General features: G+C 36.0%; 1 protein-coding gene across 6 annotated transcripts in view; it reads right to left on the reverse strand.

The window, feature by feature from the left end:
• Ask1 (apoptotic signal-regulating kinase 1) overlaps positions 1-12,498 on the reverse strand; it is an 843,483-nt gene that overhangs the window by 216,459 nt on the left and 614,526 nt on the right. For all 6 annotated transcript variants that reach the window (XM_090379009.1, XM_090379010.1, XM_090379014.1 and 3 more), the window contains one exon: positions 8,120-8,179. In XM_090379009.1, the coding sequence (XP_090235135.1) occupies positions 8,120-8,179 (60 nt within the window). The remainder of the gene's footprint in view (positions 1-8,119; positions 8,180-12,498) is intronic.

A 12,498-nucleotide genomic window follows, 5' to 3' on the forward strand; every position in this document is an offset into this window, starting at 1 on the left:
GCCACCCTCCCACCTGCACAACCCCTCTTGGCAGCTCCTATATTGATGTAACACTCACTAATGATAAACTCTGCAACTCAACACATAATTGGCAGCTATAAACCTCCAGGACAACCAGCAATCATAATTCCATCACTTTCAACAAGTAACAACAGACAGCCGCAATACAAAGCTAGTAGATTCAACACGAGGAAAACAGACTGGCACACCTTTGTAACAATCTGGAAAGCCTTCCAAGCCACTGCCTTCCACTGCATGGCAATATCGGCCTTCAATGCCTCGATGTAAGAGAAGAGCACACTGCATACCCCACAAAACTCAGCAACCTCAGGAATGCAACAAGAACAGCCAGGAGACAATTTCAATGAGGCAGGAGGGTTAGAAGACCGGCTGGAAACTTGGAAAGACTACAGAAAGCATAATGAGAAGTCAGAAGAATGTTCCATACAGAAATCTATCATGAGAAACAGAAATCATGGGAAAGCCCTGTAGAAACAAACTGGAAATGAAGACCCACGGGATTTGATCTACAAACTTGTGATGGACAAAGTTATTCTGGGAGATATAAACTACTCCACCAGGCATCCAAATCAGACAGAGCCAACAACCTCTGTTTCAACAAATACTGTTTCCTCCACATCTAAAAAAAGGTTTTCTCTTTTGCTCTCGGCATTACTGGGCTGAATCAGTATAAGCGGTCCTTGATGCTATAGACCATCAAGACACCCATGCACAAGAGAACACTTTCCAGACCACCTTAGACTTTACCAACTTCCATAAACAGGAATACTGCATGAGGAACCCATCACCAACAATGAAACTGGGGAGGCCATACGATGCACCAAATCCGGAAAATGCCCAGGCCTCGACATGCTCGAAGCTGAAGTCATAAAAAGAATATGGGCTGTGACACCACAGGTCATAGTAAACCTGCTGAATGCTTGCATCAAGGATGAAGTCTTTCCAGCCCAGTGAAAAAGGCCCTTCTCAAGTTAATAATCAAAAACCCTGAAAGGCTGCCCTCCAACCTGACTCATATAGGCCGATTGCTCTTTTATCCATTATAGGTAAATTACTGGAAAAGATCATAGCTAGAAGATTCCTTGCAGTCTATCATTCAAAGGGCTCCACTCCGAACAACAATATGGCTTCACAAAAGGAAAATGCACTGAAGATGTCATTTTGGCCATGATGCTAGCCAGCAACACCGAGAGGAAATATGCCCTTGGACTCTGTGGATTTCAAAGGAGCTTTTGACACCCTTTGGTGGCACACTGCATACTGTGGAGTGTGCACAGTGGTGGACCACACAACTCACTAACTTGAAGAATGCAGCAAGAACAGCCAGGAAATAATTTCAACGAGCCAGGAGGGATGGAAGCTATCTTTCATAGAACACACCAACTACATCAAGGAGAAGATCAAAAAATATGCTGGCAAGTTCCTGAGGGTAACCAGGAAGAACTGGGGTCTGAAGGGGGGGGTGAACCTTAAAGCTCTTCTATGAAAGTACCTTTCTCCCAATAGCCACCTACGGGGCCAGCGGTGGGGCCATAGAGCCGACTACACTGTAGTAAAACAACAACTAGACCAAGTGCATTGGATCGTCCTCTTGATGACATCTAGGGTCTGCAGAACAGTTTCTACTTCCACGCTGCAGGTCCTATCAAGCAATTACCTCTTCATCTCAAGGTGGCATACCATTAACTAATATACCATAAGAGACAGAACTTCCCATGCAGCAGCAACAACAACATAGTATTGGGCCTGAACAACACCACCCAAGAAAAGAAGAAAAGAATTACACGTGAACTGATCTCCATCTTGCAGAATTCCTGGGCCACCAACCCAATTGGAAGAAACGCCCATAGTTATATGTCAACAGTGCAGGAGTACTCCAAACACCTCAACAAACGGTTCATACCAAGTTTACACACAACTTTTCTACTAACTGGACAGAAGCCTCAACATGAAACTTCATATGTTAGGCCTGGCACAAATCCCTGCCCACACTTGTGGAATGCTGGAGATGGCCTACCACTTTACCTTCACCTGTCCGATTTACCAAGACCTGTGAACACCTCTTCAAATTTTCACGAAGGCATATGCACTGCAACAAGCACCTCTACTCATTCAAACAAAGGAAATGTTGTCAGGTATTGGTGAACGCTGGCATGGAACCCAAAACTTCGTGACGTGTCAATGTTGACAAGCATGTCATAGGTTCGTCATCAGTGCTGTAGGTCATGGTAGATGGCTTTGTGTCTTCTAACTTCTTCACTAATGCAGATGTTCCACAAGGTTCAGTTCTAGGCTATGCTCATTTTTGTCAACACTCAAATTTCTTGACAAGATCACATATCTGCATTAGGGATTACCCTGAGTTCTAATCTCTTTTGTCATAAACACTGTTTCCTCCACATCTAAAAAAGGTTTTCTCTTTTGCTCTTGGCATTACTTTTTCTCCAAATAGCTACTCACTCTGCACAAATCACAAATCTGCTCTACCACAGAATGTGGTAGAGCAGATTTGTGATTTGTGCAGAGTGAGTAGCTATTTGGCTATTCACATCAGTAGCTATTCACAAATCTGCTCTACCACAGAATGTGGTAGAGCAGATTTGTGATTTGTGCAGAGTGAGTAGCTCTTCCCCATATCAGGCAGTTCCCCCACCAAAAATCTCTCTTAGGTTTCTAGACTCCATTCAAAACAGGACAGTTAGGTTAATTAATGACCCATCTCTAACAAAGTCTCTCCATTCTTTCTCATGGATGTTCTGTTTCATCTGCATGCATTTTCTAGATACTTGGGCACTGCTCTTTTGAATTGGCTTTTTATAATTCTCACTCTCTCTTCCAAACCAGTCCAAACATGTGCCACACACGTTAAACTGGTGCTGTATAAGCTTGCTTTCTTGCATCATATGCCTCTATTAATGCTAATACCGGAATTTTAATAGCAGGGATAAGGAAGTATTATCCCATTGTATAAGGCAATGGTTAGTCCACTTCTTGAGTACTGCCTACAGGTAGGTGCCTCCGTAGCCAAGTGGAGCAGCAGTGCATAGCATACGCTTCTTGATTAGACTGGGGTTCAAGCCCGTCACCACCAAATACGGAGGATGCGGAAAGGTCAGGGAATGCCCACCGCATATCCCGGAGAAATATGGCCTTAGTTGCTAATGCTCCTAAAAACCAAATAACAACAACAACAGTCTGGAGGTCTCAATGTAATACGAATGTAGACCGGCTATAATGAGTATAGAAAAGAGCAATAAGATTGGTGATGGGAATAGCGGGTGCTCTTACCATAAAAGGCTCTGTTCTGCAAATTGCAGCATCTGGAGACTAGATACCTGCTAGGTGACATGAGTAACGTGTTTAAGGCTTTGAATGGCTTGAGAAAACTGAATGCTGATGCGATTCTTCCCATCAGCATTCAGAGACTATGAAAATGAAGTTCATAGTGTCTAAATGCTGATGGGAATATTTCTGACACTATGAACATGAAGGGGCACAAATTCAAATTGAAGGAAGGATGGTTGCAGAACATATATATATACTGAAGTTTGCCTTCAGTCAATGGGTGGTTGTTTGACAGAATAAGTTTCCATCCATTGTTGAGAAAGTGGATAGTCTGAATAAATTCAAGGAAGAAATAGTAAAACTATTGGAGGATAGGTAAAGTGGAAACTTTTTTTTTTTTTTTGGCTAATGCTATATAAGCTTTCTTCCTTCTTAATACTAATAACAGTCTAAGCATTCAGAACCTTCACTTCCACAAAAACATGCGATCTATCAAATTAATAATTGTTTGAGAAGACAGAAATAATTATTAATAATTGTTTGAGAAGACAGAAATAACTACTAATCCCCTAGAACAGGGGTGGGCAACAGCCGGCCCGCGGGCCACATCCGGTCCGCGGCAATGTTGAATCCGGCCCCCTCGGTAAATGCATAAATATAGAAAATCCATACCTGACTACACTCGCCGTAAACATTCGGCTTAATTTGGTTCAATCGGGAATCGCGGCCAGTACGACAGTAACCAAGTGATTCTACGCAGCGTCAAAGAGTTATTTCCTAATTATTATTGTAGCATCGATCGAACAAAGTTCCTTTGGGTTTGACTTCTTATTGAAAAAAATAATATTGGTGCTAGATATTTTGTTTTATGCCTTTTCTAATTATTACAATTTTTAATTTAATATAATTTATAGGCCATAAAATGAGCCAATTAAAAAAAAAAGAAAAATTGATGCCGAATGCCACATTTTCAATGATAATTGGACATTCAGATATTTTTTTTAAAAATACATTAATAATTTGGTAATTCAAGTAATAACATTTTTTACGTTCTGATTTTTTTTATTAAATCGTTCAATCTATTCCGGCCCGCATCATGATGCGAAAATTTCATTCGGCCCGCTGACGAAAAAAGTTGCCCACCCCTGCCCTAGAAGCAGAAGACCATGTTCAGCTAAAATAAAAAGTAATACATCTGTTATGCAAGGTTTAGAGTAGACCCCCTAAAAATCCACAGAGGACTCCTTCTCATTTAGCTAAAATACAGACACTCCCCGATTAATGCAAGGGATGCATTCTGTGGAACTCTGCGTAAGTCAGATTTTATGTAAGTAGGAATTTCCCCCATGCTTGTGCAACACTCGCAACTGTGCTCGCTGAATTGATTGAATCAAAAAAGAAATGGGCGACGAACATGTGAATAGAATTATTTATTGTATTTATTCAATTTTTTATCTTATACACAGAAAAAATTACAAAAGTGTGCAGTTTAAAAAATTTCAAATTTACAAAATTCAAAAAATGAGAGGAGACAGGCATAACTTCAGTAAGTTTTACCTCTCGAGTATTGTTGCCAGATTCAACTTCTTCAGCTGATAAGTATGCCGCTGAGGAGGTTGAGGGCTGTGGAGATTTAGAAGGGGTTGGCTGCTCAACTTTAAGAAAGAACATATTAATGGATGACTGGACGGTGGCTTTTTTCTTTTCATCATAGATTTCTTTGTAGCAAGCAAGCATATCATTCACCTCTCTGTTAACTTTTAAGAATCATTCGCTGTCAGGATCCATCTTCTCAAACCTCATCATTGCCAATTCAATTTCACTGGACGGTGGCTTTTTTCTTTTCATCATAGATTTCTTTGTAGCAAGCAAGCATATCATTCACCTCTCTGTTAACTTTTAAGAATCATTCGCTGTCAGGATCCATCTTCTCAAACCTCATCATTGCCAATTCAATTTCACGAAATGCCATTGCCATTCCTCCTGTGACAAAGCATCTGGGCTCCTCATTTGGTTCATCTTGAGCTTTGCCAGCATTTTCTTCTTTCACTATTCACTGCCTGCAAGTCAATAAAGTTCTTCTTTAGATAATTCCTTCTCTTCTTCCTCTATTAATTCCTCTGTGTCTTTGGTAACAACCTCCAATTGCAGTAGCTCTGCAATCTTTACAATCTTATCTGTAACCCCTTCATATGATTCATCTTTTTCAAACCCTTCGAAGCCTTTTACGTGCCGTGGGCATATTTTCTTCCATGTGCCATTTAAACAACTTTTAGTAATTTCTGCCTAGGCCTTATTAATGTTTAAGGTGGCATGGTAAATATTGTAAGATTTCCAAAAGTCTCTTAATGTAAAATTTTTCTCACCATCTATAGCGGACAATGCCTGAGAAAATGTGCGTAAATACCATGCTTTTAAATTCAAAATAACATCCTGATCCATAGGTTGGATGAGTGAAGTCGTGTTTGGTGGTAGAAATACCTCTAGATGATTTCAATTCATGTTCAAATTGAAATCATCTAGAGGCGTAGGATGTCCAGGAGAATTATCTAATAGAATGCAAAATCTTGAAAGAAATGTCGCTGTTTTTACAATATATTTCATCCTCGGGAATGAAGCAGCATTTAAACCAATGCTCAAAGAGAGAGAGATATTGTTATTCATGTTCACTGTTTCGATCGGAAATGAATGGGTAGGGTGGCTTCATTGATGCCCTTAAATGCACGAGGATTTTCAGAATGGTACACAAGCAGTGGTATTAATCTGTAATCTCCTGCTGCATTAGCCCCAAGCAAGAGTATGGTCCTGTCTTTCGAAGCCTTGAAACCTGGCATTGTCTTTTCCTCTTTGGCAATGTTTGTTCGATCGGCATTTTTTTCCAATACAGAGCAGTCTCATCAATGTTAAAAATTTGCTGCGTTCAATAGCCGCTTTCATTAATATTTTCAAACACATCACAAAATTTCTCTGCAGCTGCAGAATCAGCACTGGCGACTTCACCACATACTTTAATGTTTTGGAAACCAGCATGATGTATCTGTATCTATTAAACCACCAATTGCTTCCACGAACTTGGCTTGGGGTTCGTCATACTTAATATCTTCCTAAATACTTCTTGCTTTTGCTTGAATGACCATTGGACTCAGGGGCACTTGCTTCTGAATCTGATTTTCCATCCATATTATTAATAGCTTTTCCATCTTCGATATATCACCTTAACGCTGTTTTGTGATCACTGTTGATCTTAAGTGTGTTGATCCTTTGACATGTTCTTTTATATGTGCACTGTCCTATTAAATGGCATTCACTGTTGAAGCAGCGAGCTGAGACCTAATTCCCTTGCAATAGATGAAAACTTTGTCCTGCTTCATACTTCTTAATCATTTTCATTTTTAAATCAATTTTGTTTCATTTCCTGGCATTGCTAGCACTTTCACCTTCCGTTGGTCCCTTTCCCTTCATCATTGTAATATGTAAATAGGAATGAAGAGAAATTTCTAAAAATTTGTTTTTTATATGATTGAAGATTTCAGTGATAGGGAACTCATTTCATCATAATACCGTAATGTAAAAACCCACAGAATTCCAGTAATCAGTATTATCGCAAATGCAATAAGATTGAGTTTACTACCCATTTACAATAGATTGCACTAACAGAAAAGCTCAATAAACCGGAAAGTGCAAATTGTTTTTATTGCTTTTTTTTGGTTGTGATCTCCAGAAACATGATTTAGAAAAATATCACAAAGGCATTCAAAATTGATTCTTATAATGGGAACATATGATAACGATGAAAGTGTTGTGCAATTTCCATTATAAAAATAACCTTTTAGTGAGATAAATAGCTTAGTAATATTGCAAAAGTTTCAACTTCCAAGGACTTGGAATGAATTACAGAAAAAAAAAAAAAACCATGTTATTGGGTTCACATTACGAATGTTTACAATACCTCCCATTTATCCCTACAAATGCAAAATACGTTTACATATTTTTTTCAGTTTGCACTGCCCGGCAAAAACTTATATGAAGTCGAATTGCATAAGTCGAGTATTACGTAAGTCAGAGAGTTCCTGTATATCGTAAATTTCAAACAGAAGAATTTTAAAAGATTCAGGATACAAGATTGAAATTAAAAAAAAAAAAAAAAAAATGCATTATGCACTTAATAAGGATGATCCTGATAGATCTGTCTGGATCATTGTAAATATTTGTGTGAAAATAATGTAAAATTTTCCCATGAATCACTATATCTTCAGAAAGAAATTTTCAAAATCGGCCATGAGAACTGTATCAGCCACTGAAAAGGAATTAACCACTCTGGGCATTTTTGCTTGGGATGGAATTTACTCTGATGCAATTTCTGAATCATATTTTTCCCAATAGAAACGTTACTTTAGACACCACGGACAGTTCAAAGAATTTCTGATGCAGAGACTAAAACAATGTTCTGGAGAATCATTAAGCTTAATCATCATGTAACAGTAAAAAAATCCACATTATTTTGATCATGGGGGGGGGGGCTACAGCCCTTTTACTTCATACCTGGGGACTGCTCCTATCAGATACCTATTAGCAATATTATTATTGCTAATACCTTGTCTGACTATTTATCCTATAAAAAAAGGAAAAAGATTTCTTTTACTGGTAGGATGTTGCTGCTACAAATTATTATATAAATGTTAGTAGGAGATTCCTAAAGGAAATAATTACCAAAACAAGTGGATCACTCACTGTGTTTATCAGAATCACCAGAATTTTTTTTTTTTTTTTTTATCAATACATCACTGACAATATCTGAAGTAATCTTTCTTACCTGAGTTAAAACTAATCCAGGAATTTCTTGCTGCAGATATCTCATCCAGTTTTCACATATCTATGGGGAAAAAAATAAAATAAAATAAAGGCTTTATGAGATGCACATTACACAAAAAAGCAATTTCAAAGCACACCAATCTAAAAAACACAGAAAGTGTAATGTAATTATAACTAAAAATTGAAACAAAATTATGAACGAAAATTCAAATACAAAATAACTAAATTTCTCTAAATATCAACAATTCAGATAACTTCATACTAAAATGTTTAAATATGAAAATTGTATGCTTCCATGCATTCAATTTCCAACTTGACCAAAGCTTTGGTCTCCTCCAGCAACAGTGGCACCAGACTTTAGAGACTTGTCCATCACAAATTAGAGATAATACCATTATCTACATGTGAACTTTAATTGAAAGTATCATTTTATACATTTAAATAGTATCGCCGAAACCTGATTTTGGCATTTACCCTAAAACCAAATGGTATATACAAGAAAAACTTTAAATTAAACATAGGACAAAAGTTAAGTGTACAGTTTAACCCTAAGGGACACTCAGGGTTAGGGAGACTCACAAACAATATACAGCACAATAGTACAGTTGTGGGTTTATATTTCAATACAAGCTTTAAAGTACAGTCAGTTCTCACTTTACGAGTTTTTTTTTTTTTTTTTAAAGTATCAAGTATCAACAAAACCAAAAATATGAACATTAATTGCAAAAAATGAATCTTAAACATTCATAAATACCACATTTCAAACCACGGGCACAGCTATACAATACAGAGTATCCCACTTTACGATATTAATCCGTTACCATCGTATCGCAAAAATATAGTAATGTGAACCCAATAACACATTGTTTTTTGGTAATTCATTCCACGACCTTGGAAGTTCAAATTTTTGCTATATAACTCCCTAAAAGGTCGTTTTTATAGTGTAATTGTATTAGTTACCAATTCAAATCATTAAACGCACTACACTTTCATCATTATCATATGTTATAAGAACCAATTCTGAATGCCTTTGTGATATTTTTCTAAAGCACATTTCAGGAGGTCACAACCATAAAACAATAAAAAGAATTTGCACTTTGCGGTTTATTGGGCTTTTCTATTACTGCAAGCAATTATAAACGGGTAGTAAACTCAATGTTATTGCAATTGCGAAAATACTGATAGCTGGAATTGTGTGGGATTTTACATTATTACGGTGAAATGTGTTTGCCCTTTACTGAAATCTTCAATCGTATAAAAAACAAATAAATTTTCAGAATCTTCTCTTCATTCCTTTTTTTTAAAGCTTCGTAAACTTGTAAACTCTGTGCAAATCGTGTTAGTTGCAATTCGTGCGTTCCATTAAAAAATGCTTATGCATGCTATTGAAATTTATAAAGAAAAGAGAAGACTATCTTGGAAATTAACACCTCTTGAAGCAATTCTGAAGAAGACGACTCCTTGTGCAACAAACCAACGAGTGCTGAGCCAATAATGAGTGATCAACGAGTGTGCATTTAGTTGATGATGACGATAAAGAATAAACATTATTTAACATTTGTAATTCAAAAATAATTTTTCTATTATTATAATTTGCTTGATTTTACAGGCTATGTTTTCATTCTTTTGGATAAATCAATCATTGTTTAAACAAACTAATTAGCTAACTAATTTCATTGTTGATAATGTAACTCCTATTTTTAACATTATGTCTAGGGGAAATAAATTCCCACTTTACGAACGCTTGCGAATGCGTTCGTAAAGCGGGAATTTATTTTACGAATACGCTTTACGAATTTATTTCAATTTCTGTTTTTTTTTTAGGATGCTTTGATCAAATGCCATCAACAGTACCACTGCTCCATCAAAGGCACTTCCCTTTCTACCCATTAAGGCCCTGCCTTACACTTTACATCAGATAATACCATTATACACAGACAAAGGCCTGCATAAATTGCAGATATCATTTAGGATCCAGTGGTTTTTTTTTTTTTTTTTTTTTTTTGGAAAAAAAATCAACTAAGCCAAATAGCATTAGTTATGTTAATACTTTTTGAAGGTATTAGTTTAACAAACCACATGAGAACATATACCTAACAACTTCTTTCTGATTTTCCAGGTTCTTCCTAGTGACCACCTACTATGGTTGTCATTTTTTGTTGATGGTCCTGCTCAGGTAGCTGACAAACTGAATGAGTATTTTGCATCTACATTCAAACATGAACAATTCTCTAGGACGGTGGTTTCCAACCTATGGCCCGCAGGCTAGACACCACTAAATATCACACAACTATCAAATATGGAGTGGCTGTTTTATTTTGCAAATCTAACAGGCATTTCTAGTCATTTAAATGCTCTTAAATTAAAACTGAAAGAGAGAAAGAATAATGCTAAAGTAGTTCTGTTCATCCATCACTGTAAACAATATATTTTTTCTTCACTTTACTAAATAATTTTATGTTATTCTTCTTTACACATCACTATAAATAAATGCACATACAAGCTGCATACAATACCAACTGTGGTTTTTCATTAAGTGTAATACTTCAAACCATATCAACAGTTGTGTTTCCCAGAAAATCGCTCCAAACAAACATGGCGGTACTTTAAGCTTGAAACATGAATTAAATCAGTTTCCTAATTAAATCATTTTAAACTGCCTATTTTTGTGATAAAGGAAGCTATGCAACTATAACTATAAACTAAACTACATATATAAGAATGCAAATAAGTAATATAATTCCTAAATTTTAAATATATATATACATATTACAAGTTTAACACGATGATGGCTGCAACACCAATGGTGTGTGCCAAATAAAATAAATAAAAATAACTGTTAAATTAAACTAGCCATCACAGTGATATACACATGAATATTAATATTCCTTCAGTATATTTTTAATTTTTGATCATCATCCCCGATTTTGTTGAAATTTAGGACACATGTTGATAAAATATTAGATCTGAGCATTAGGCATTCTGCATATACATGTGAAGAAGTTCATGTAACAATAGGCTTAAGCATTTGTTGAGAATGCAACGAGTTTGTAATAAAAATAAACATTTCGGAAAAATTACTTCTAGAGGGACATAGAATAATTTAGTTTCTGATTTCATATCTTATGTTACTGTTTCCATTTTAAGTGTGTTAGTTGGATTATAATTTTCTAGTGGATGATGTAATTCACATTACAAGTTATTGATTGATGTTGTTCAGTCAAAAAGTTGTTTCAATTTTTGTTAATGGACATTGCACTCTATGCAACTGAAAGAGTAAGTGAAATTCTTATTTTAATTTCTGTAAGTCTTTCTGCCAGGTTTTTAGTACTAGTGTCCAGCCAGCACAGCTTAGCACCCAAAATACAGCAGTCATCAATGAGCTGTTGATATGACATGAAATTTCTGAATGCATTGCACTTCAACTCTACATCCGGCTGCTGTCACTGTCAACAACACTAATAAAAAAAAAAAACAAGAACAATAATAATAATAAACCTTTATAATTAGATTTAATTATATTATGCTTCTGATTACAGAAATTCAATTAAGCATGGGAAAGTGGCAGAGGCAAATCTAGCTCTCAAATTCTTTAAATTTTTAAAAGTAAAGTGTATAATGAAAAACTTAAGACTATTTTAAAAATCTATTTTTAGCATATATGCTTAAAAGATATTTTTCAGGGATATACCGATGTGCATTTATATGCTTTTGGAAATATATTACTGGTTTAATAGTAATTTATAAAAAAAATAATTAATCAAATTCATAATTAAAAATCATACATTAAGAAATGCCCAAAGGTTGGCCAAATACCTAATTTTTTATTGTCATCAACCACGTACACTCCTACATAATGACAGCATATCTAGACAACTGCAACATCTAGCAATAGGACAAAGCACCATGCCACAAGGCCTAGAAAAAGTTTCGAACTGGTTTCAGGAATATGGCAGTGAATTAGGGATGCACCAATTAATCGGTTCTCATTAAATTTAATTTTCACTTATATTTCTGCCATTTCATCTTTTCCAAGAGAATCACATTGGTTAGTTTTGCCAATGGATTGGATTATAGCAATAATTTTACTTTTAGCATTAGTAGAGGCATATGATAAAAGAAAGCGAGCTTATGCAGCAGAAGCCAAAAAAAAAAAAAACACACACACTTCCATTTCACCCCTCTGTTTGTTCGAAATACCTGTCCAGCTGAGCCTTAAATTTATTTAGGCTATCAACTTCCACAACAAGGGATGGTTGTTGTTGTTGGTGCACAGGTTTTTCGGCACAAGGGCAACTGAGGCCAAAATGTGCCTATTCAAATATTTGGAATGGTACCGGAGTTTGCCTTATTTGTTATTAGATATATTCATAAAGTCTA

This window comes from Mastigoproctus giganteus, chromosome 8, assembly GCF_048544385.1.
Source record: "Mastigoproctus giganteus isolate SK-2022 chromosome 8, ASM4854438v1, whole genome shotgun sequence".
NCBI lineage: Eukaryota > Metazoa > Arthropoda > Arachnida > Uropygi > Thelyphonidae > Mastigoproctus > Mastigoproctus giganteus.